The sequence below is a fragment of the Panicum hallii genome, chromosome 1 (genome assembly GCF_002211085.1).
Source record: "Panicum hallii strain FIL2 chromosome 1, PHallii_v3.1, whole genome shotgun sequence".
Classification (NCBI taxonomy): domain Eukaryota; kingdom Viridiplantae; phylum Streptophyta; class Magnoliopsida; order Poales; family Poaceae; genus Panicum; species Panicum hallii.
Genome location: NC_038042.1, coordinates 23,916,671 through 23,940,988, shown reverse-complemented (window position 1 = coordinate 23,940,988; position 24,318 = coordinate 23,916,671). Strand labels below are relative to the sequence as shown.

The window sequence follows — 24,318 nt, the reverse complement described above, 5'->3', positions numbered from 1 at the left end:
ATGGGTTGACATGATCTGTAACCTGTATGAATAAGTGTAGGTTATTATGGTCCTAACTTGTCAACCCATGACTAATTTATTGCTACTCTGATCTGAGAAGGTATTTAATTTGTAGTTGATGTCACCCTGTTAGCACTATATAAATTGTTGTCATCTGAGCTACAAGTGGAATACTGTTATTTAAGTGCATATATGTGGGTGTTTGTGCATCAATGATTATGTGAAGCAGATGCATTTGGCCCCATTTTTTTTTGTCCTGATGTTGATTCCCGCCATTTTTTAGAGCTGCAGCTGTCATACGCAGTGCAGCAGGATTGTAGATGGCTGCAGCAGGTACTGTAGCTGCTGCGGCAGCTGCAGCCGCAGCAATCTGTAACGAACGCCGATGGTGGCACATAATACTGGCCATGATAGCACTCACAAACCATATACACCACTTCACAAACATATGCTGATTCATGATCATGAAGCATATACAACATCTGTCTCGTTGCAAGTACAGGTGATCAGGCAGTAAGACAACACATTTCCATTCACATCTGAAAACTCCCAGTTACAACTCAAAACATGTTTACTTTTACTTATATATGGAACCAAGGCACTAACACATATCCTTCCTGTATGTTCCTATCTTTTGCCTTCCAACCAAATGTGATGGGACTGTTTAACTACAATACAGAGGGGCGTTGGCGGGTTTGTAAAGGAAAGTTTTGACGGTGTGTGAGTTTCCTGAAGGCTTGCTGTAAGTGAACTTCACCCCAGAGTGAGTGTCGCCCCTCCGAGTGCAGTGCTGGTGGAAGCTGCTGATGGGTCTTGCCAAACATGACTCCCACCGGTCGCTCTCTGGCATCGTCTCTGCAACAGTGTATGTGCCCTTGGAGTTTGTGAAGGCTTGGTAGTTGATAACCTCGCCTGATTTTGTGATGCAGAGTACAGCAACCTCAGCTCCTATATGAGAGACAAGCACGAAGATGAGAATAAATATCATAGAGCACTTTCAACTGCACATATTGAACACAAAATTAAGAAAGCACAATGGAATAAATACTGAAATGTACTTTATGGCTTGCGCGATGCTCACATAAACTAAACATGACTCCCCATGAGATATTTCTTTTCTCATCAAGAAAGGACTGAAGGGCAGACCAGCTTTTACTTGAAAACACTTTCACAGAGCAACTGAAAAAATTCAACGCAACATTCACACAAAACAGGACTTGGCACTTCCAGCTCTTATATTCAAAATATGAAGTCATGCTTGCCACACGTTCTAGAAATTTGCTGTTCAACATGGCAAACCAAGACTAACATTCTAGTGTTAACTGACAGCAGAAGAAGCAAACTGAAGATGTAGCCTGGATGTTGTACAGTGTTCGGTGCTGATTCTCAGTAGCCACCCTTTTTATAAAACTTATAAGATGTGAATTTGAATGTACACATAGTTAATTTTATTGCAGATTTTCATATATATACACATAGTTGCAGTGTATCCATGAGTTCCTTTCATATTAAAAAGAAAAAGATGTGAACCTGAATGTTGCATATTGTTTGGTGCTGATTCTCAGTAGTCCACCCTCTTAACAAAAAAAAAAGTATATGATACCCATTTTCAAAAGGCAATTAGTTTTACGAAAATGATAGACACAACCAGGCCATCCAACCAGGGCGTATGACCAGAAACGAGCTGCTACTGTGCATGTGTACTGCAGTGTCACATATGACTTGGTCATACATATGACAGTTGGACGCTGGATTGTATGTGTAAAATGCTATGCACACGACCAGGCTATCCAACCAAGAATTCGAAGATACACGTGATTAAAGTGTATCCATGCATTTCGATCAGATTTTTTGGGTATAACTAACAATTTGTCAGTATAGTATTTTTACAACAACAGTTTAGCTAGATAACATGTGATTCTAAATTTCCATTCGTACTTACATAAATAATTCACTAGATTGGACAATATGATACTTCAGCGCAACAAAAGTTTTTTTTTTGCACATATTGACAATAACGATGCCAAAAATAAAGGCTGAACCAAATGTACTACAGACAGTGGTATAAGCCTAGCTTTCTCCACTCTGATTTCCACTGGACAATCATATTAGATATTACAGTGATGAAGCAAATAATCCCATGTACTTTCACTACTGTGCGCTATGCGGAGATATTATAGTGACCCCCTGTAGGTTCACTCAGCCATTTCATTGGTCTGGCAATAACAGATCAGCAGTTGACATGTATCCACTGAATAGGCAAAGCTAAAGGAAGTATTGTTAGTTGCAGGTTGTTCAATTGCCAAAATAATGATACTATTTCTCGTCCAATTAGGAAAAAGATTGAGAACACTTGGGATAACCAGTAACCAGGGGCGAAGGCAGGGTCCAATCAAGGGTGGTGCACATCAAAGAAACACATACAATATTCAATGTAGTTTAGTATAAATTTGAGTCCTTCTGCTTGTATTTTTCTACTTACCATGGTGCACGTGCACCACAGTAACTCAACGTAGCTTTGCCCCTGCCAGTAGCTAGAGGCAACGGGAACTGTTAAGGAGTATTGAGCTACGCACACAACAAAGCAGAAGATCAGGAGCTGAGAGGAGATGATTAAGGAATCAACATTCAACAAAGGCATCCAGAACTGCGCATGTTAACCTCTTTTTAATTGAATAACTATCAAGGTCTTAGTGTTCATGTATCTGATTGCATTCTCTGATTCATCATGTTGCAATAACCATACCACCTGGCCTTTTAAATTAACTCCCAGTCTGATGAGTAAAATATCAAGGTTGTTGCTCATACTTTGTGCTACTGAACAGGTGATTCTTTACTAAGGCTTAGTTTGGAAGCCCCGAACCCCGGGGGTTTCCGGCATTTTCCACGGGGAGGAAGGCCACGGATAAGTGAGCCACGAGCCATGATTTCCATGTATTTGGGAGCCCATTCAACTGGGGTCACTGGCCCGGTCCACTCGTTTTCAACGGGGGATCCATGCCCCACCAACACATGTCGGAACGTGCCACCTCGCTCGCCTCTTTTTTTCTTCTCACTACTCGCAACCACGCCCTCCTGATACCTCCACCTCAGCCTCCTCCTCCGTATCCGCCTTGGTGCTTCCACCTCCTCTGTGGAGCCACCTCCACTTCGGCACCATCTCCACAGCGGAGCCTCACGATGACACCAGCAGCGCCTCCGGGGGCTGCAAGGACCTCAAGATCTGGGACGTTGAGTTCATATAGGTCGACTAGGCCATGCTCTTCGACTTCATTCTTGTACTTCCTCTCGTCCCCTCCCATCTCAAACCCTAACTTTTTTATTGTTGATTAGGCTATGCTTAGATTTGGTTGCAGTCAATTTTTTATGTTCTCTATCAGTGTTTAGAATAAGAAACCCTTCTTGAATCAAGAGTAAAACCTACGCAAGGTCTACTAGCGTCTGTAGAGTTACTGATTTGTGTTGTCCAGAACCTTTAAATTATTTGCTGTACGAATCAATTTGTGTTACGAGGAACTTCACTTTGTCAGGGTCCTAATTTAATATGTTGTATCAATCTCCAGTTTACATCTTTAGATCCATGCTTCTTTGCTGGTCAAATGATCTACTGGCACAAATCTTAGATCAACTTTTACATTCTTGCTTAGGTTTATCTCAGATTAGATGGACTATCAACAACTTGTGCCTTGCATAAATCAAAAATGTGTAATTTTCTTGATCCTTCTTTTGACTGAATGTGAATCTGAAAGCAACGGTAACTACAGCAGTTTATTTGAATGGCAACTAATGAAACCTTATTTGCCAAATGAACAAGCAGTTGTGTTAGCTAATATGTTCTACTTCAGTACATCTGATGAAAGTGGTTGGCCAAAAATTAGGGGTGATAACGGATCATGGCCCTGGTGCTCTCTTCACAATCCAACTAGGCCCTTATATATTTCTAGCTCAAAATTGTATAAAATTAGTGCCCAGACCTTTTAGAGCCCGGCCCTTAGATTATCTAGGCTAAAATTTGAGGCCCATTACCACCCGTACCAAAAATAGATAGCTAATGTTTTTTCAACTAAGTCCCCCATCTAGCCAACATGCCAGGTCCACTTTGGTTGATCATCAGCTGGCTGTTCCTGTTAGTTCTCAGAATCAATTTGTTGATGTCTTTCCCTACTTTAAATACTTTGCAAGGCTGATTAACAAATCTGCTAGTAGAGTAGATAGTAGCACAAAGTTGTATAAGATTTCTGGTAGTGGTAGCACAAAGCTGTATAAGGCTTTAGGGTTCTGGTAGCACAAAGTTGTATATGCTTTAGAGTTAATGACATTTCATTACTGATTGGTTTATGCTTGATCGAGCTACTTGGCACTAAAACTATGTTGAGTATTATTTTCCTTTCCTGAAAAGTTTATCTGACATTAACTGTTAGTTTCATGGCAGAATGGAATCAAGAGAAGGATCTGCTTGAGCCTTACAAGACAACAAAGGGTTTTAGTTATCTGACTGGTGACCTTGAACCATGACGTTTTTTCCTGTAACCACTTTTCTGATACATCCGTTATTTCAATGACTTTCTTTCTGAATGAATTTAGTTTCCAGAATTTTGTCCTTAATGTGGCTTTGCTCATTTCTTCATTTTTCTTAATGGGGATCTATGAAAATCTTAGTTATTTGGACCAGCGTTAGGTGCAATTGTACACAAATTCGAGATAGCAGATAGGGTTGGTGCACATGAATTCTTTTTATATCTCATTTTAGTTTGAAGTTCAAGCTATTCGGACGTAAGGATGGAGAAAACCATCTTGTACGAATGCAATAGAGTGACTTATTTGGGCTGTATATGTATCAAGAGGAAGACTCTACATGATTATATGATGTTGTCCAGATCTGTAATATTTTTATCATATTCATTTTATTTCTCCAGATTTTTCTCTGAATTTTTCTGATTTTTTGAGGCCATTTTTATTCTCCCGGATTTCTGTCCTCTTGGTTACCAAACAGCGACGGGGAACTAAAAGCCTGTGGGGGTGGGCTACCCAGGGAAACCAATTGCCACAAAAATCCCCTTGGGGCCTTTCCTTCCCTGGGTTAGACACCCCTTTATTCCAAACTAGCCATAAAGGGAGAAAAGCCAATGCCAAATGGCTCTGCAATTGAACTGGACATGGACACCGCATAGCGAACACTTAAGGATCAAGTGATGAACATCTATTTTCTTGAAAGGAAGGTGATGAACATCTTTTTTCTGAAAGGAAAGTGATGAACATCTTATGGGACAGTACTGTCTCTGAACCAATAAATATGTTCTAGCAACTCGGAATGATAATAGCGACAATGATAAATCACTCAATGTCCAAATGTCTGGCCAATGCTTGTACAGTACAAAGAAAAGAGAATTGCAATTTCTTTTCATCAAATAATTTTAGTGCAGTTCCCTGGCAAAGCTCATTACCTACATCTCCAATATGAATATGGAAGATAATATATGCCATAGCTGCATAGATTTGTCGTAAGAGTTGCTGTTGGTGATAATGCACAAGGTTTGCTGAGTAATGAAACAAGGAAAATGAATGATAAAGAGCATGATAACAAGCCCAAAGATATTCTCTAGCAGACCATCCCAAAAAAAACTGCATATTCGCCATTATGAAGAGATGGCATCATCATTGTGGTTTAGAACTCAATCCAACATCCAGTCAAGTAACTATGACTTGATTGGCAATTCAGCGCAACTTGCTCACTATAATTGTTTGCTACAGAAGATGATTTGGTTTAAAACTAACAAACTAATAGTAGGCAATTTGCTGGAAGATGGAGAATTATGTTCTACAAAAGGTCCTTAAAGCTTCTAATTCCCAGAAAATCTCTCCAATAAATCTATTACATGCATGATATATTAAACCATCCACCCAGCTGTAATATATGGTTTATATCAGAATCCCTATGCTCTAATCTGTGGTTACTAATAAAGGCGCAAGAGTGAACAAAGGGATATTAAAACATAGAATGCAAGAAAAGATCTTGGGAATTCTACTGGAACTCACTAACTTGCTTGAGCATCTGAGAATCCATTTAACCTTGAGTATAGCATTTAGCTTTATTTGAATCAGGTCTGTGCAACTAACCAGGGTATAAGTAACAACAAATAACTGTGGCATAAGTTGGACGAGGAAACAGTGGAAAACATTGGAGCAGTTTAACTTTGATTAACTTATATCATTCTCAAAACAGTTTTGGATGGGCAGAGTACAAAAAGGGCAGACAAATCCATCAGCCAAATGTCCAAGTGGAATTATCATCAGCAGGAAAATTTCCATGTTCAAAAAAAGCATGATTAGAGTTCCACTACTACGTGTAGTCGTAGCTACTAAATTTGCTTTACCACAAACAAGCTTGACAAAACTGTGAGGTATCAGGTATGCTGCGTATGCATGCACCATTTTACTAAAACAAGGGGCCTAACCCCCCCCCCCCCAAAAAAAAAAAAAATACAATACCAACCACCCTCTTTCTGTACGAATCGGGTTTCTTAAAAGGAGCTGCCTCCTCCTTGCACGCCTGCGATTCACGCCTCGCCACGTCGCACAGAGGCCATGGAAAGCCTTCAGCGAGCCAGCGTGCAGGAAACAAGGGGGCCAATGGCAACTTTTCAGGCTGGGTGCTCTCGGACCACTGTGGACTAGACACGCGACGACGGCCATATGGTCAGCCTCCCGTCGCAAATGGCGTAGAACAAGTTCAGCTTTGTGCATGACACGAGGCAAAGGAAAAGGAGTGGGCTCACGAGAGGCAGAGTAGAGCACGCCCATGGTGGGCCCTGTCTTATCCTTTCCCCTCTCTGTTGCTCTCCGTCCAACCGTCTCTCGCGAGCTCCTCCTCCTCCTCCTCCTCCTCCTCCTTCGCCGCCGCCGCCTCTGCACCCTGAGGGGACCCGGCTGTCGCACTGCTCCGGCCCACAACCCCTGCTCCATTTGAGGTCTCTCTGTTGCGCCCCGCTCATGCGTCCCGGGGGACCCGTATCCTCCGTCTGCTCGTTGCGCGCCCGCCGCCGGGCAGGACCTTCTCCTTTGCGCCTGCGCTCATGAGCGGCGACCGTGGTGCTGCCGCTGCCGCTGCACGCAAGCGCTCCTGTGAGGTCCTCAACCCTGCTTTCTGCGCGCTCGAGGCGGAGTCCAAGATGAGCCCCCCTCTGCTCTGCTCTTGACCGCATCGCCCGAAGTCTGGGCGCTCAGCCTCATCACCTGGATGACTCCAACGCTTTCGTTTCTTCTTGCCCTGCAGCCTATCCATGCAACCCCCAAGGCCGAGCCCTGTGTCCGCTGCGTCAGTCTTCAACTGCAGTGCGTGTTCAAGGCTTCTGCTGAGCCTACCAGCTACTTTAAATTGGCTGTGTTTGGATGGGCAAAATTGTGAGTTCACTAGCATCAGTTTCTTCTGAATTTGTGCACGCTTGGGATGATAAATTCGAAGAACAGGCAGCTCGTGATGATTCCCAAACCTTGAGTTGAATGTTTTCATGATTATGGTTAATGCTCAGCATATTGCTTCTTTCTTTTGGTTTTTTCATCTGTTTGGTTGATCTTTTCAGACTTTTATTGCTGTCGTGATTTTTCTTGGCAGGAGGGAATCGTTAAGAGTGGAGGGGGAAGTTATTCCTGGTGAGAATATGTCTTAATCCTGTCTCTTGCTATCATGCTAATAACCAGAGTTTGATGCCTACAAATGCTACTGGACTGCTATTTCATGTGAATTACATCTATGTTCAGTTGCGCAGGCACGTAAAGAATCCACTCTAATATAGTTTGACATACTACTTGGCCAGGGAATCAAAAATGATTCAGCTTTTCCTGGTTTTCTCCTTGCCTTGTCTCCTGACCATGACAACATGTAATTACTCTGGCCCATTTAAAGTGAGAGGGCAGAGCACCTGTTCCTAGAAAACGATAATATGTCTGTGACCATCACTAGATGGTCCAAAATTGATACGGCCATACATCTGTTTTCAGCCTTCTCATTTAAACAAACATAGAGTGCAAAGAAAACTCAGTACCTATGTGTGTAGCAGAATACCACATTATCTCCAATTTGATTTAAGATGTCCATGTCATTTAAGATCTCTAATTTGGTACTTTTAGCATTTAGATGATTGCCCTTAAATTCCTTTACCTTTCAAATTTGAAATAACATCACTTAACAACTCCTTTCCAAGAGTATATATTTATATGCATATCCTAGCATCATATAATAGAATTTCACCTCTTCTTTTCCTTATGCTGAATAATATAGGTTTTTAGTTATAAGTTGTCGATTTCTTATAGAGAACATATTTTGTGTAGACAGACTTGATAAAGAGGTCACAAGTAATACCGCTTACAAATATAGATGCCTTTAATTTCGAGCAAATTGGTGAGCCAAAAGTTCAGTGTCCAAAATCATGTGTGCATTTAAGCTGAGGTAGATTCATTTCTTCCTTCTGAACCATCATATACTTTTGGCTGCAATTAAGAGAGACTAGAAGAGACTGCATCATACCAAACAGAGTATATTTTCTCCCTCTCTATGTCATGGTGGTCAAGTAAAATAGCTTGCATTGATTGGCACCAATCCCACCACGGTGTTACAACTGTGTAGTGGTCTTTCGATATGGATCTTTCAGATGATGCCATATCTGAATGTCTGCCATGTTGCATATGGATCAAGGTAACTTCACTTGCAATGGTTGAAACAAGAAACCTAGCATAAAAGTCATTTTTTTAGGCTATGTCTATATGTATGTTTTTAACTAAGTTGCAATCTGTATGTGATACTTATGTAGGAGGGATCCCAAATACTGACTGCATCATGGTACCTATGGATTATTTGCATGTAAGAAATCTCACTAGGATTGCTTTATGTCAGGTTAAGATATGGATTGTGGGAACAGAAAATGGATTGATATCTTTTCAGGACAAACTGGAAGTATAAAGTCATTTTCATGATTGTCATTTTAGTTCTTTTTAAACTGGCATGTTGCAAACATATTGTATATTTAGTTCCATGCATTGCTTGATCAATTAAGGTACCCTTTTAGAAAAAAGACTGTTGTTTTGTTTAGTAGAGCATGTAGATTATGCTACACCCATTCAACAATCAGTAAATTAGTTGCTCCCTTGAAATAGACTACAATTATATTCCTAACTGCATACTCTTTCAAGTTCGAAGAGTAGCTCATTGTGATGAATGATCAATCATTGCACATTTAGCGTTTGTTTTCTTTAGGTACAAGCAACTGGTGCTTGCATTAACCCTTTCGATGGGTCACACGCTCTCTGTAGCTCAGATCCCACTCAACGCAGATAGGTGTGCAACTTGATTTGTTTTGCATGTTCTGTTTCCACTCCATGTTGCCTCTATTTTGTGTGCAGGTCCTGGGTCGGTCTGATTGGTACCAGGGGCAGCAGAGTTTGTTCTTTTTTTTTTGGCTGCGATGCAAGGTTGGCACCGAGAAGTCTGTGATGTCTCTCATAAATGATTTCCAGGCATGTTCGCAACATTTGATGAAGAGAGCCAGCAACAAACATGGCACACTACATCTCGAGAGTCAGGTGCAGGAGTTCACGCCTGCATTCTTCGTAACAAATAAGAGGCGTGCTGCTATGTATCCATCAAAGTGAATTGAGTCACCATGTTATCTGGGAGGACTTCCATCATAGATTATCAATAGCTAATTAGAACTTGAATATAATCTCAAATAGATCTGATGCAAATGATAGAAATGTCTGTCAATCTTAGATGATCGGGGTGCTATCATTTACCAACAAAAATGGTGAATTTTTTCCTTTGTATCATAGGTTGTTGAACGTTGACTAATTTAATAAACACTTTTGTATGGTTAGATATTTAACAAGATGCCAGGGTAATTATGTTAAGTTTTTTTACAAAAATGATTACATGTTTACATATGCAAACATACTCTTAAAAAATGGTGCCTTATGGTCTTCTTTATTTTTTATATTGATATATTTTTATATATCAATTATAATTATTTGGGTGATATGAATCGTATATCTGGAATATGATAGAGCGCGCAAAGCGCGCGGAATGTTCTAGTATTTATAACAGCAACAGAATTCGCTGCTCTTCTCGTCTAACAACTCACTCGAGGTAGACGGAGAGGTGGAGGGCCGACATTTTCGAAACCTGAAGCAGCTAATCCGAGATTCGCTGGAGCGGTTGCACGAAACCCAGCTCGGGAACCACAGGACCGCAGCGCAGAGGGCGATCGATAAATCCGCACGAGGGGGCATGAGGTAGTTGTAGGGGGCTGACTGACCTTCGAGGGCGTGGTCCTCGGGGCCGATGGCGGCGTCGCCGCAGACGTCGCAGACGACGCGGCCGCGGATCTCCCCCGTCCACGCCTCGGCCGCCGGGGTCGCCGCGAGCAGGACGGCGAGGGCGAGGCCCAGCTGGAGGAGCTGACACCGGCGAGGAAGGGCCGCGGCCATGGCTGGGACAGGATCGGTTTGGTTGGTCGACTGAAACCGAGCCGTGCCGTGGACTCCCTCTCTGCTGCAGATGTCGGCCGGTAGGTGCGTCGAGCGACTTTCCAAGGGATGAAAACGGACGGCGACTGGTTGGAAAAAGCGATGGAAACGGTACAAAATATCCGCGTACCCGCGCATAGCAAATTCGATGGGCGCGGATACGGATTTGTATTTATAGCCGCGGGCGCGGACGCGGGTACAATCTTAAACCCGATGGATATCTACTAGCGGGTTTGAAAAAATAATATCTGCATCCGTAAACCCGCAAACTCAAATGGACTTTTTATGTAATAATGGTTTTGAACACCGACTCTTGTATGGTTGTATGATTTTGTTTATGTTAACATGTGATGTATCATGTATTCGTGTATGAGACCAGTTCATTTGTTTGCTCAGATTTATTTATTTTCTTAAATAAATGGTGTTTATCAGCTATTGAAATGTAATGTGTGCTTGATTTTCTAAATCTTGCGGGTACACGGGAGTGCCCGCGAGTATGCGGATATCCGCGGATAGCGGTTACAGGCGTCGTTTCGTGGCCGTGGCGGATTGCGGGCGCGGGTGCGGGCACAGATTTTAGCACGCGGGTACGAATTTACAAAATTATTATCCGCGCGGATTTTACCTGTTGCCATCTATACTTATTAGGCTAAGGCCCTGTTTGGAAACCTTTGTGGATTTTAGAATTTTGAATTTTGGATGGATTCATAAAATCTGGATTGTGAACAAAATCTGAATAGTGCTATTTGGATTCTAGATTCTAGAATCAGACTTTATGGATTTTGGTTTATACATTCCTTATATGCTCTTGGAATTCTTTTGCCACCAAATGCAGCACTACCTGCACCAATATACACATTAACTTCCTTCAAATAAAAAATATACACATGAACTTGAACCTGATTATACTGTATACGCAAAAATTAGTTTTGCATCTCTGCTGTCAATTTTGCATAGATATTTACATTCACCAAAATCAATATAAATTAGGTACCGATCTGGAGTAGAATGCATCTAGCAGAAGGTTGGAGATTGACGTTGGCATCTTTGCCTTAGCTGGCCGAAATGGAGTCACGCACATTGGGTAAGGGTGCGTTTGGTTCAGCTGTGAACTGTGAAAAAACTGCTGTGAGCTGTCAGCTGTGAAAAAAGCTGAAAGTCGTTTGGTTCAACCTGCTGTGAAACTGTAGATTCGATACAAATTGTATGTAATGCCCTTAAGACCCTAATATACTATTTGTATGCATAATAATCATAATGATATCATCTTTGCATTGAACTGACATGTTTGTCATAAAATTAAATATTACATATATTAAAAAAGTGCATTGTTCATCTCAAAAGACTTATCATCTAGATAATTATCTCATATCCCTCTTACATTAGCTATTGAAGTAGCTATCAAATCACAAATAGGATTCATATTAACTTCATTCTCTCTCTCCACATGACCACCATCTTGAGTTTGCTCCTCAACATTTGAAGCTGTAGATGCTCTAGGCATATACTCCTCATCTGCATCACACCTATCGAACTCCTTATCACGCAAATGGCTGTCACGAATGAAATTGTGCAGTACAAAACAAGCTATGATTATCTCTTTTTGTCGTTCAAGAGAGAAACTTGGCATGGCTTTCAATATGCGCTATTTTTGCTTGAGGACCCCAAATGCTCGCTCAATGACATTTCGGAGAGATGAGTGCAAAAGGTTGAATAACTCATACTTTCCCTGCGGTGGACAACCACGACAATGACGAAATTCAGGTATATGGTACAGTAGTCCCCTTAAAAGGTGCAAGATATCCCGTTCAGTTTGGATAAGCGGAGTCCACAAGATATTATTTATCTAATAATAAAAAATAAGTTAGCATTGTAAAATAAAGATGAACCAAAGTTTATGAGGTGGTATTTACCTTTAGGAGGGACAGGAAAAGAAGAAAAGTTTGCTAATGTATGGTTAAGGATCCGTGTATCATGTGCAGAACCCGCTCATCCCGCAACCACAAATGTGAACCTCATGTTAAAGTCACATATGGCAAGTACATTCTGCGATGTATATCCATGACGACAAGTGTAATTAATCACCTCATCAATCGGCATAACAACCTCAACATGTAATCCATCTATTGCACCAATAGCTCCTTTAAAATGAGGCCAGAAACGATCTTCTTTCATCTTATCATGTGCATTGCTAAATGTTGAATCCTTCGGTTTGTCATTGGCAGTAATCTCCATTATATCCTCCTCATCACTCGATGCATTTGAGGAAAGATCTTCTGGACATGATGCGGAAACCCCGGTGACATGCACCTTAGCAAACAATACATGCAAGTCATCAAGGTTCTTCGGTCCACGCTTTCAAAACTTGACATGGACACAATTGATACCTCTCTCAGGGTTGTTGCATCGCTGTAAAAAAAAAGAGCAATGTAAGGGACAATATAGAATAAAGGCAAATTGAATTCCCTTGAAAACAAAACAATTCTTGACTCACCGCAAGATGTTCATCCCACCACGTGTCAGAGCAAGCAACAGTTTGATTTGCATCATCCCATCCAAGCCCAGTGGCAGCATTTTTCAGTTCCATAAACATGGTATAATCTTTTTCATGTTGTCTAATTTATTCTTCAACTTTGACTTCACTAGCTTCAGCCCGGTTCTTGCAAATAACTTGTCCTCAAGGTTTTTCCAACCAGTTCTAGTAAAATAGCCATTTGGTCTATTCTCAGCACTAATCTCCTCCTTGCAAATATCAATAGTGCTTCACATTTGTATTATCCCACACCGCCTTATCACCCATCACTAATTTGAGGAACACAACTACTGCCTTTTCATCCACAAGCAAACAATATGCAAATAAACAATTCATTCCTAGCATGCAACATTTCTCAAATCAAAATAAAATTATGAGGATTGGATACCTGTGACAAAGAGGTGGTCAAACAGCAGGATGGTGTCGCGAGAAGGTGGCCGGCGTGGGGAGGGAAGACTGACACAAGTCGAACGGTCTGCTTGGGGAGGACCGGCGTGGGGAGGAAGACCGGAGCGAGCAGGACGTCAGCTTGAGGAAGACCGGCGTGGGGAGGAGGACCAGCGCGCGCAGGAGGTCACCTTGGGGACGATCGACGCAGGGAGGAGGACCAGCGTGGGGAGGAGGACCGGCAAGTGCAGGAGGTTAGCTTGGGGAGGGCTGACGTGACAAGGACCGGCCGCCTTGGAGACCAGATCTGCTAGTGTGGAGGTCAGATCCGGCGACATGGCGGTCAGATCCACCGGTGGGGAGGCCGCCGGCGTGGGAAGCAGCCGGGGTTGGAGGAGAGCCGCAAACTGCGACTCCTAGTGCGGCGTGGGGAGGTCGCTGGAGTGGTGAGGTCGCCGCCGTGAGGAGCTCGCCGCAGTTGGGAGGTCGCTAGAGTGGGGGTAGCGACGGCGAACCTTGCCGTCGCCCTGTTGCTCCGTGCTTCTTCGGTTCCGTGAGGTACTAGCAAGGAGAAAAGAAGCCAGGGGAGAGAAATAAAGAAAACGAATCGGTATCCACATAATGGCAGTGCAGGTAATTTTGTGTGGAACGCTGAAAAAAGCAGCCCTTTGGCAGCTGTGGCCATAGAATGTGAAAGCAGCGCTGCGTTCGAAAAAGCAAGTTGCGGACGCTGGGTCTTTGGTTGGATTCCGACTTTCTAGACGCGAACGCTGCTTGCCAACGCCGAACCAAACGCACCCTAAGCGTGCTGGCAACTCTGGCAAGCGGATGATTCAGCGGCCGTAGGGGAGCACCGCGCATACGTCATGTCTGGTGGTGGGCGGACGAACCAGCGGCCGGGGTGGGAGCCATGCGCACCGACCACAGACGAAGTGACGGCTGGAGAAGATTTGTACGCATTGGCCTCGGCGTGGCCGCTCGTGGCGGGGACGGAGATCGTTGTGGCGGTGCCTGTTTGGACATCTGATTTCAGTAGCTGATTTAGATGCCGTTGAGGTCGGGCGCTTGAGGCAGGGATGTAGATAGGCGCCGGTGCAGGAACTCCTCGGCCACGAGCAGAGAGGGGCAGCCGCGCGCGTGCCGAGCGGTCGGGCACGCCTAATCGGCTGCGGGCACCAGCGGGGAGGAGCGCTGGCGGGTTGGGACGGCCGCACGAGCCACTGTGCATAGGGAGGGGTAGGCCCTACCTGGGATGGCCGGCGCTCGGGCGGCTGCGCGAGCCTTCTTGGCCGCGGGTGGGAGGAGCGACAGGGCGGAGCCGCCGCCGGGAAGGGGGCGGCCGCCCGAGCCGCCGCACGCAGGGAGGGGCGGGCTCGGCCTGGGACGGCTAGCGCTCGGGTGGCAGCGTGCGCCTCCTTGGCCGTAGGTGGGGAGGAGCAGCGAGGCTGAGCTGTCGTGGGCAGGGATGGAGTGCGGATGATGGAGCAGGGCGCGATGGGTAGAGGAGTCGTCTGTCATGCAAGTCGGAGCCGGATAGGATAAGGGATCAAGTATGGGTGAAGATGGCAGATTCGCGTAATTTTTTGGAACGATGAAGGGTAAAACCGTAATTTTAATAGCTAGTAGCTGCTGGAAGCAGCCGGATCCTCACTCCCATTAGGAAAACCTATGGCACTAAAAAGGGAATTTATATGGAAGCGCACGAGGGGAAGCAAAGGGCTCCAGATTCCAGGATTTTCAAAATCTCTGAATTTGGACCAAAATCCATCCCGTTTGGAAGCTGTACAGCTTCTGGCCAGCTTTTGCATTTTGGATTCTTAAAATCCAGGGGCTTCCAAACGGGGCAAGTATAGGAACCCTACGCTCTTATGCAGTGATACATTATCTTGAGGTGACTTAATAGATAATCTTTATAATTAGTTGGTGTCTTTGTCGTCTTACAGTAGTACATATCCCTAAATTATGGAATGAAAAAAAATATCGCGAGTAGTATGGCAACAACAACTCATACAATGACGAGGAAGCGGTCTCATAGTTCTAAAATTTATGAGATGCTTGTTTCACGAAACAACCACCTCGTTTTCTCTCCTCCTCATCTCTAATCTACATCATCAAAAATTTTACATGGAACTGCATGAGACAACTTATAAGACCATTTACGTATAATTGAGATTATGTGGCTTTTGGGTGCACATTGGTTAGGGATGGGGATATAGATTAGGTTATGAATGCTGGGTTAGGGATAGGGATATGAGTAAAATTGGCCGATGGATAACGTTAAAAAGGTGTCATTTGCTGTAGGCCACTAAAAAAAAAGTTGACTTTACTGAGAGGCTTTACAATTCTACGTTAATTTGCTACAGGATATTATAGCTTATATAATAATATTTTCTAGATTTACTCGTCATCAGTGATCGAGGAATTGCTTTTCCGTCAGTCGACGTCCGGAGGCGTCGGATTTCTACGGAGCTCGGCGGCCGGTGAGGCCATCCACGTTGGTTAAAAAAATTTACCGCGTTCCATCGTAAATCAGCGGCGTACGTTCACCCCACCCGTCCTGTTGCAAGAAATATCTTAGACTGCCTTCTCATCTCTCCTCGATGCTTCACAGTTCATCTTCTATGGCACCTGCTGGCTCTCCTCTCTACCTCAGATTTTCCATCAGATCCCACCTCCCCACATCTCCCTAATCGCGAGCCTGCGATCCGCCGCGACTTCCCGCTGCATGCGCAGGTGATGTGCTGCTCTGTTTGCTTGCAGTACCAAGAGTCTTTTCCCTAATCTCTTATTTTCAATTGATTAATTCCCTTCACATCCTCATCCTCTCTTACAGGTTGGTTTCCTTGTTTTGTTAACGGAGATCGATGGTGTGGCCGGCGACTTGCTGGAGTTCGAGGACGAGCTGCAACGGATCCGGTCCAGCTCGACGACGTCAACGCCGGCGAGCCATCTTCCGCGACGCAGCGCGGCGACGCGTGCGGCCGCATCGAGGAGCTAGTGCGGTTACCTGGCGGACGCGACGCGCTATTGAGCGCGCCGTGGAGGTCCGCCGTGAGGCGCAGTTCGACGCGTCCATAGCGTCCCGCCGCCGCAGCCAGCGTCCTCCTACGTGTCCGAAGCCTCCGCGAGTGAGCGCACGCCGAGGTGCCACCGCCAGATCCTCGAGTTCTAGGCCGCCGCGGCCTCGGCCGTCACAGCGTCCGCGGCACCCGCCCCGGCCGACCATCGCCGCCACGCTAGGGAGGCCGAGCTCTCTGAGATGGCATCCGCGCGTGCGGCCGTGTTCCGGGAGTTGTCGCCGGCGCTCTCCGACGCCTCCTCGTCCGTTGCTGCCTCCGTCGGCACACCCACTGACATCCCGCCATTCGGGACCCCGGGCATCGTCGCTCATCTAGCGCTGGCGCGAGATCGAGCTCCGGCTGCGGCGAACCACGTCGGTCTGTTTCTCCCGGAACCACTTCCCGCTGCACTACGCCGCCATCTCCGAGTCCAGCGTCCCCGCGGAGCTCTTGCAGTGTTCCACCGTCGAGTGCGTCGTCGGTGGTGCCGCCGGTGCCCCCCAGGAAGGCCGTCTGCTGATCTGCATACTTCCCATCACTAATCAGCAATCTCTCCTTGCTACCAATGAACGGATCCACTCATTCTTCTTCCAATTCAGGGTCCAAGTTCAGACCTTTTTGGGCTCCCTCTTAAAGCACGAACGGCCAGCTTGATAGGGACTGCGATTGTGCCGGAAGGTGTCTGGATCGAGCTCTCACGATGCAATTGCCGCCATCCTTCAGGCAGTTTCATTTAATGCCAAGGGAGCCACAGGAACAACATCCGGGCAGCAGTGAGTTGCATCTTGCACTTCATGATTTCTTTGTTCGTGGCCGTTTGTTTGCTTCCGTGCCTCTCTGATGTGACGCAGCAATGCCAGCAGCTGCACCGCTACAACTCCATCCCCTGCTGCCTGCAGGTGCTTCGTCCATGTAGGATTTACGCCATGTGTTTGATGGTTTGCTTGTGCAACCTGTGCTTCGGCCATGGAATATGCGGGCTATTTGTTTAATGGTTTACCTCTGCAACACTGATCAATTAACCATGCTAAGATTTAGCTAACAAGGAGTCCTATTTGATGAAAAGAAGACACATTCAGGCTACTTGCCTTGCGTAAGGTAATGTTTCTAGGTCGAATATGAATTATATTTTTGAAGCAATAATTTAAACAAGTTAAAAAAATATCTTGGATATGATGCTCCTTTGTCAGTCTCACACACACAAAAAAAAAGCTAAGAGAAAATCACATATTTGCATTAACAAAAGAACAATCATTCTTTATCCTTTGTGATTAAGCTCACCATATGCTTTTGCGACATGGTCTTATCTGATGTAACCATACTTCATTTCATATAAACAGAGATTTTCTGGCCATATTTGTACCACCAATTCTAGCTAAGGAGGGTTCATGGTTGTAAAGGTAATGAGATGATGATACTATCCTTAATCATGACGTTTTGCAATTAGTTTTCTTGAGTGCTGCTATATCTCTATCGTAGCTATTGCTATCCTTCCATCCTTGTAGACTATTTTAGTTAAATAGTGCACCTATTGTATATGATTCCACGCCAGAGCATCAGATGGCGTTAGCCATAGGGAAACTTAGAAACATTTTTTTAATAAAGATTTTTGTTGGAATGCTAAATCGCAGTTAATACTTTTCTGATGTTCAGAAATCAGAACTAATCTTATGACTGATTGGGATATACACATATGCAGATTGGGATATACACATATGCAGATTGGTATTTGCACCTTCAGGTATCTTTCGGACAATTGGTTCAATAGAACCATGCAAAACTCACCACAAAAAAAGGATTCATTTTTCAACAAAAGTATTTCACATTATTTTTTTTGGTTGCATATGCATAATTATGGCAGGAGACAAGGGAAAAGGGAGGTTGCTTAAAAGCTCCTTCAGTTTGCGGAAAATCTTTATTTATGTCAATCTTTACTAAGCTAATTACATATTTGATTTTAATTACCAGCTCTGATTTTAACTTTTTACCTACATTTATTTTCTTAGCTCTTATTTTTCATGGACAGGGAGATACTATTTGTGGTACTAATTCTAGAGAGGTCCAGTTAGAATGGACAAGTTCACGTCTTGCCTGATCTTTGCAGAGGGCACTGGTAGGATGAGCCTAACATGTAGCTCAGGTGTCCATCCCTTTCTTTCCGCTTCAGTTCAGATGCACACCACTTGCTTGTTGTATTGCCTGGATAAAGGATCGAGTACCTATTTTCTTGATTTAACTGCTTTTCTTGTGTTAACTTAAACCTGTACCCACAGTTTTCTGCATTTGCATACTCTATTTCAGCAGTGCAAGGTGGAATGAGTGACTGCAGCTAGATCAGTAGTGTGCAATGTGGTGATGTGTGGAGATGCAATAGTAGGAGACAGAAAAAGCTGCTTACTTCCAGCTGATCATGTGAAACCAGGTACGAAAGAGTGTGAAACCGTAGAAACAATTTGTCCTTTGTATGACCACTGAAAACACGTACTATGCTCTGCTGAAAGATGAGTAGTGCCATTCAGCAGTTTGAAAGAAAAATCTTTATTATCATCGCATCACGTACTATGCTCTGGACATTTCTATTTATTACTATTTTATTTCTTCCGAAATTCCCGCCTAATAACTATTTTACTAATGGTGCTAATTGTTGCAATCGAACGGATAAGATCGACTCATGTCCAATCGTAAAATGGGCGTGCCATCGCTTTAGTTGTGCTCGATTGTGGTTATCACCAGGTTCACTCGCTAGCTCCTTTTTACTTTTCCTCTTCCCCTTTCGCATTTCTCTCCTCGTCGCGATTGAGATCCGGATCGAGCATTCCTAGCGGCATGCCGGCGGAGGCCAGCAGGCAGAGGCGTAGAGCGCAGAGGCGTGCGGCCCCTGGCAGCGGAGCGGAGGCACGTTGGAGCCTGCGCCCCTCCCTCAGTCATGTGCGTGTGCCGCCATGGTGGCTCCGCCCAAGGCCATGGTGGCGAACTGAATGCTGAAGCAGGCTTCTGACGAGTCACCGGTGCCAACACCCCTTGCCATCCCTGCCTCTCACGTCCCTCTCCTCAGGTTCCAGCCTCCTGGTACTACTTGCTACTCCTTCCTCTCCTCTGCCTTGTTAATTACTTTGGTAGATCCGGATGAGATATTGGATTTATGCAGGTTGTGTCAGCAAATGACGAGGAAATTTAGGATTTCCTCTTGTTTAATCTGTGATGCAGTCAGCCTGTGCTTTTGCTTTAAGTATTTGTGGATTTTGAGTTTAGTGTTTGTTTGATTTCAAGTCTGTTGTTGATGGAATGGCATATTTGGGTGTCGATTTGGTGCTTGCTATGTCAATTTTGGGGCTTTTCATATGTGTTCTGCACAACATTGGTTTGAGTACAGAGATAGGTGACGAAAGTTCAGAGCAGCATGACCGCCAGACACATATAATCTGAGTTGTGTGTGTGCGCGCGCGCTCAATTTTAACTTAGTTTCCTATGTTGTTCGGTGGTGTCACTGACAACCTTATTCTGATTTTACTTTCAGCATAAGCATGTGGATCAAGTTGTCTTTCTCGCTTGCCTGATACATTAAGCACAGACTTTCTGAACTGATTTCAAGCCTGAGGTATGGTTACACAGAGGCTTAGAATTTTGTGAGCATGTGAAAGGCATAACTAGTTTTTTAGTGTTCCCAGTTTGTGACCTGATCAATGATGGATCTAGACATAGGCTGCTATGATCTGTTTTTCATTTCATTTGGGTGAGAGCTGGTTGTGTAGTTAATATAGATATATTAGCAAATGGGCGTGTCATGTTTGAATAAGTTTTGAGTTTTATGTTTCCTGAAATCCTCTTGAAGTGGCATTAGTCCTTGTAAATTTGATCATCGTTTCAGTAATCCTTATGTTAAGTTAGAAAAGTTGTATCATGAATTAATATAAATAACAGGGTTGCAGATCGTGTAATTTTAGTGCTAAATTTGTGTATCTATATTACCTTGTATTCCCATTATATCCTCATCTTGTTGTCCCCCAAACAGAAAAGGCAGCTATGTATATTTCAAAATGGAGTGGATTTATTTTTTATTTTTAGGCTGTATTCTTATCCCTCCTTTCTAGGGGTTCACAAAATTAGACTTCTATTTCTATCTAGCTTAAATTTGGCTTTGGTATCTATTCTTTTGTATTGTGAAGGGTTCACCAGATTGAACTTTGTGAAGGGTTCACCAAGTTAAGTTTTTGTATTATTAAAATATTCCTTTGAGGGATCCACGGACAAGACTTTTCAACTCTTTTAGCTTGTCATTTGAAGGGTTCATCGGTGTTTTTTATTACTATTTATCTTACCATGAAATTTATATCTATTATTTTTACGTGAAGCTGTAATTTTTTTTTCCAAATAAAAGATTGAGATTGATGGTCCAAAAATAATTGAATATCCCTTGTTCTAAGATTACACCATTTGTGCTGCTGTAATTTGTATACTTATCCATTTCAATATACTTATTGGGTACTCCAGTTCTGTAAATCTCAATTGTAGTAATTTTTTTTCTTATACTACATGCCATCTGAATTGTTTTATAGTATTAGATGCCAAAAAAATCACCTATTATGAATGTTGAATATTATTATTGATGTTTATTTTTGTACTATAATCTTATAGCTAGCAGTACCATAATCTTGACACTAAATTTGAATGTTTTCTTGCTTTTTTGCTTGACTGTGGATTAGAGGTTGTAAAGGAAGGCTTTTAGCCACCGTTCGTGCTTAATTTTCCTTTTGAATTTTTTGTTCGTCCCAATGATTGTATTTTGTTCATCAATTGTCTGCGGTTATAAGGAAAATTCTCTGGAATGAATTAATGCTATTTTACAGACAACAAATTTGATCATACGGAAATACCACTGTATATTTTTAGTTTACAGAAAATAAATACAACCATAGATTACTGGTATAGTAGCGGCATATGTGTAATTTTATACTATGATGCCGTAAGGGTTTGATTGGTTGGCTACTAAAAAGTGGGCATGCCAAAATGTGGGCATGCCAAAATATGGGCATGCCAATCTTTTTGCAATTTTAGAAGGTGGGCTACTCTTTGGATTTCAACCAAACAAGTGCCAAAATCTTTGGCATGCCCACATTTTGGCATGACAAATTTTGGTAGCCAACCAACCAGGCCCTAAAATTTTGAAGTAAGAATATATAAACCACTTTGACGTGTAGATGGTGTCCGAGGATTCCACTTCAAAGGTGATGGTCCTGCTAGTGAGGGTCTTTGATCAATATTTGCATGCCACCCCTTTCAAGTGGACAAGGTGAAGGGTACTTGTGTAACGTTGGATTTTCTATTCTTTTAGGGTGTTTATGTATAACAATCAATCTATTTTGCAAGTGTTTAGCAAAGCCATACAAATCTTTTTATGTACAATATATTTCCTTTTGTAAGTGTGTAGTAAGCTACGGAAATACAATTTTCATGTGACACTGGTTAAGTGTGACTGGTTTTTAATTTTTTTCAGAGGCTGTCTACAAGAATGATGTTACACTAAGCTTGAAAATTAAAGACTGGCATTTTAGAGCAACTTGTGCCACCTAAAAGGATTTTACTTCCAATTCATGTTTTGCCACCCCTGCAACTATTGACTTCATAATTCATCTTTGTCAAGCATATTAAGTCTACAGTGCTGTTATGATCTTCAGCTGTCACATCAATATATTTACCATTTTAAGTTTGGATGCTTGCAATACATTTAATCATTTCCCAAAGAGGTAGCCTTATTGTGTTCTCCACTTCTCCGTGTGTCTTGAAGAGATGAAGTAGCTGATTGCAGCATCAAGGCATATGATTTGTTGCAAAGAAAATTTGTATATAACTTTTTATTTGTTGTTTTTATCTGTATTTTGTTGTCAGCCCAAACATTTACATGTAATTTTTTTATTTGTTGTTTTTATCTGTATTTTGTTGTCAGCACATGTAACTTTTGTATCTGTATTTTTATGTAACTCTTTTATTTGTTGTTTTTATCTGTATTTTTTTGTCAGCACATGTAACTTTTGTATCTGTATTTTTATTGTCAGCCTAAGAATTTACATGTAAATTTTTTATTTGTGTTTTTTCCTATATTTTTGTCAGTCTAAAATTTGCATGTAATTTTTTATTTATTGTTATATTTTGGCCTTGTCTGTACTTTAGCTGGTAAAAAGTAGAAATCCACTAACAAATAGGGAAGTTAGCTTGCTGGGCTGGGATGACTGCTAGATACGTGAGCCTGTAGAGATTTTATTTATTTATTTTTATATATATATATATCTTTTTACGATTTTGCAGAAATATACCTGATAGTGAAAAATTAGCAGGACTATACTCCTGCCACCTTGAACCGGCTATAGGAGTAAATACCGCTGTTTGGGTTGGCTGTTGGAGTGCTAGGTCCAGCGTTAGACCTTACCGCCGTTTGAAATGGCTATAGCCATTTGAAATGATGGTACTGATGGTAAGGGGTCTGTTTCTTCCTATCTGTGTGAAATCTATTTGGCGAGATAAAACGTCATTTAAATTGGCTATAGGCGAATGAAACGGTGGTAAATGTCCATATTTACAAGAGATAATCCAATAATCTAAATTTGAATATTTGTAGCAGATTCTTCTATCGAATCAATAATATTTCATGAAATCAAATTGTGAAAATCTTAAATAGTTGTATAGTTTTAAAACTATAAGATATAATAGTAGTTCAAATAGGCTTTGCAAATGAAATAATTGCGCGTATGAAACTACCAGCACAAGAATCTAGCCTTTTTAGTGTGTGTTAGTGTGTTTTCAAATAGGCCTTTTAGTTTAATTTGAAATAGTCTTTTCAGTCTGATTTCGAATAATCTTTCCAGTATCCTTCGAAATAGGCTTTTCAGGTCCTTCGAAATAGGCTTTTCAGTACAGGGGCGTAGCCTTTTCAGGTACATTTATGCCTCCACACATCTACCTCCATCTATATATACGCATTGCTGGATGCATTACTACTAACTTCAAACGAGAGATATCTTAGTAAAAATATCTGGAGGGTCGTCTAGTGGAAATGATTTTGGTACTAGGAGAGGAAAAGGGGGAACGAAAGGACCTCCTATTGTGTAGGAGGGGTCTGTTGGTTTTGATTCCTATTCGGAAGCGGTGTTTGAGTTTCTAGAAGAGAGCAAAAGTGATTTCACCAACGAGGACCCACTCAGAGGATATGATAAACGCAAGGAAGATCGGCCAAAATGCATTCATGGTGAGGACTGCTTGGTCCAGATGATGACCAAGGGGATAGATGGAGGTTGTCGTTTCTTCAAATGCCCGCAAGTATGGGTAATTGTTATTACTATTCATTCATTACATATGTTTCTCTTCTTTCATACAACTTGGATATTTGTTTCAGTCTTCTGACGCTCCACAAAACTATGGGTTCGTTAGGTGGGTCGATCCTCCTCCTCTTGATCCGTATCAGGACTACATCGAGTACCTACAGAATCGTATCTTCGATCTAGAAAGGGAAGTGAGCCACGGTAGCAACAACAAGGAAGAGGATGGCAACACCGATGGTGCCAGTTCACAGGAGGCGCCGTGCACTAATCCATATTGCAACTGCCTTTGCCACAAGAACAAGGGCCCTCCGCCGCCACCGCCACCACCGCCTGCAATGGGAGGATACTATGGAGAAGGGGCAACATAATTTGCTATGTGGGAACAGTACTATGAGCAACCTATCTTATTCACATGCTACAATCATGTGTTCCACATGTTGTTTCATTTAATTACCTAAGGCACGTTAGGTTTAATCCAGAACCTCTTTACCCTTATTTGGTACATGTCCTG

At 42.8% G+C, this 24,318-nt stretch overlaps 1 protein-coding gene and 1 long non-coding RNA gene across 10 annotated transcripts; one reads left to right on the top strand and one right to left on the bottom strand.

The window, feature by feature from the left end:
* Nucleotides 1-437: 437 nt before the first annotated feature.
* Nucleotides 438-10,578, bottom strand: LOC112886292. The gene is made up of 2 exons (XM_025952156.1): nucleotides 10,305-10,578; nucleotides 438-948 (listed from the first exon to the last, which is right to left on the bottom strand). The coding sequence occupies exons 1-2, from the start codon at nucleotides 10,474-10,476 to the stop codon at nucleotides 665-667; spliced, it is 456 nt and encodes a 151-aa protein (XP_025807941.1). The 5' UTR covers nucleotides 10,477-10,578; the 3' UTR covers nucleotides 438-664.
* Nucleotides 10,579-16,006: 5,428 nt separating this feature from the next.
* On the top strand, nucleotides 16,007-23,931 carry LOC112882021. 9 transcript variants are annotated; one of them, XR_003226584.1, is made up of 8 exons: nucleotides 16,007-16,168; nucleotides 16,269-17,267; nucleotides 17,346-17,592; nucleotides 17,835-17,894; nucleotides 18,194-18,235; nucleotides 18,356-18,634; nucleotides 18,796-23,805; nucleotides 23,917-23,931. It is a non-coding gene; the product is annotated as an uncharacterized LOC112882021 (long non-coding RNA). The 9 variants fall into 9 exon arrangements; XR_003226582.1 differs by having other exon boundaries at nucleotides 16,008-16,168; nucleotides 17,394-17,592; nucleotides 18,521-18,634; XR_003226581.1 differs by having other exon boundaries at nucleotides 16,008-16,168; nucleotides 18,521-18,634.
* The last annotated feature ends 387 nt before the right edge of the window (nucleotides 23,932-24,318 follow it).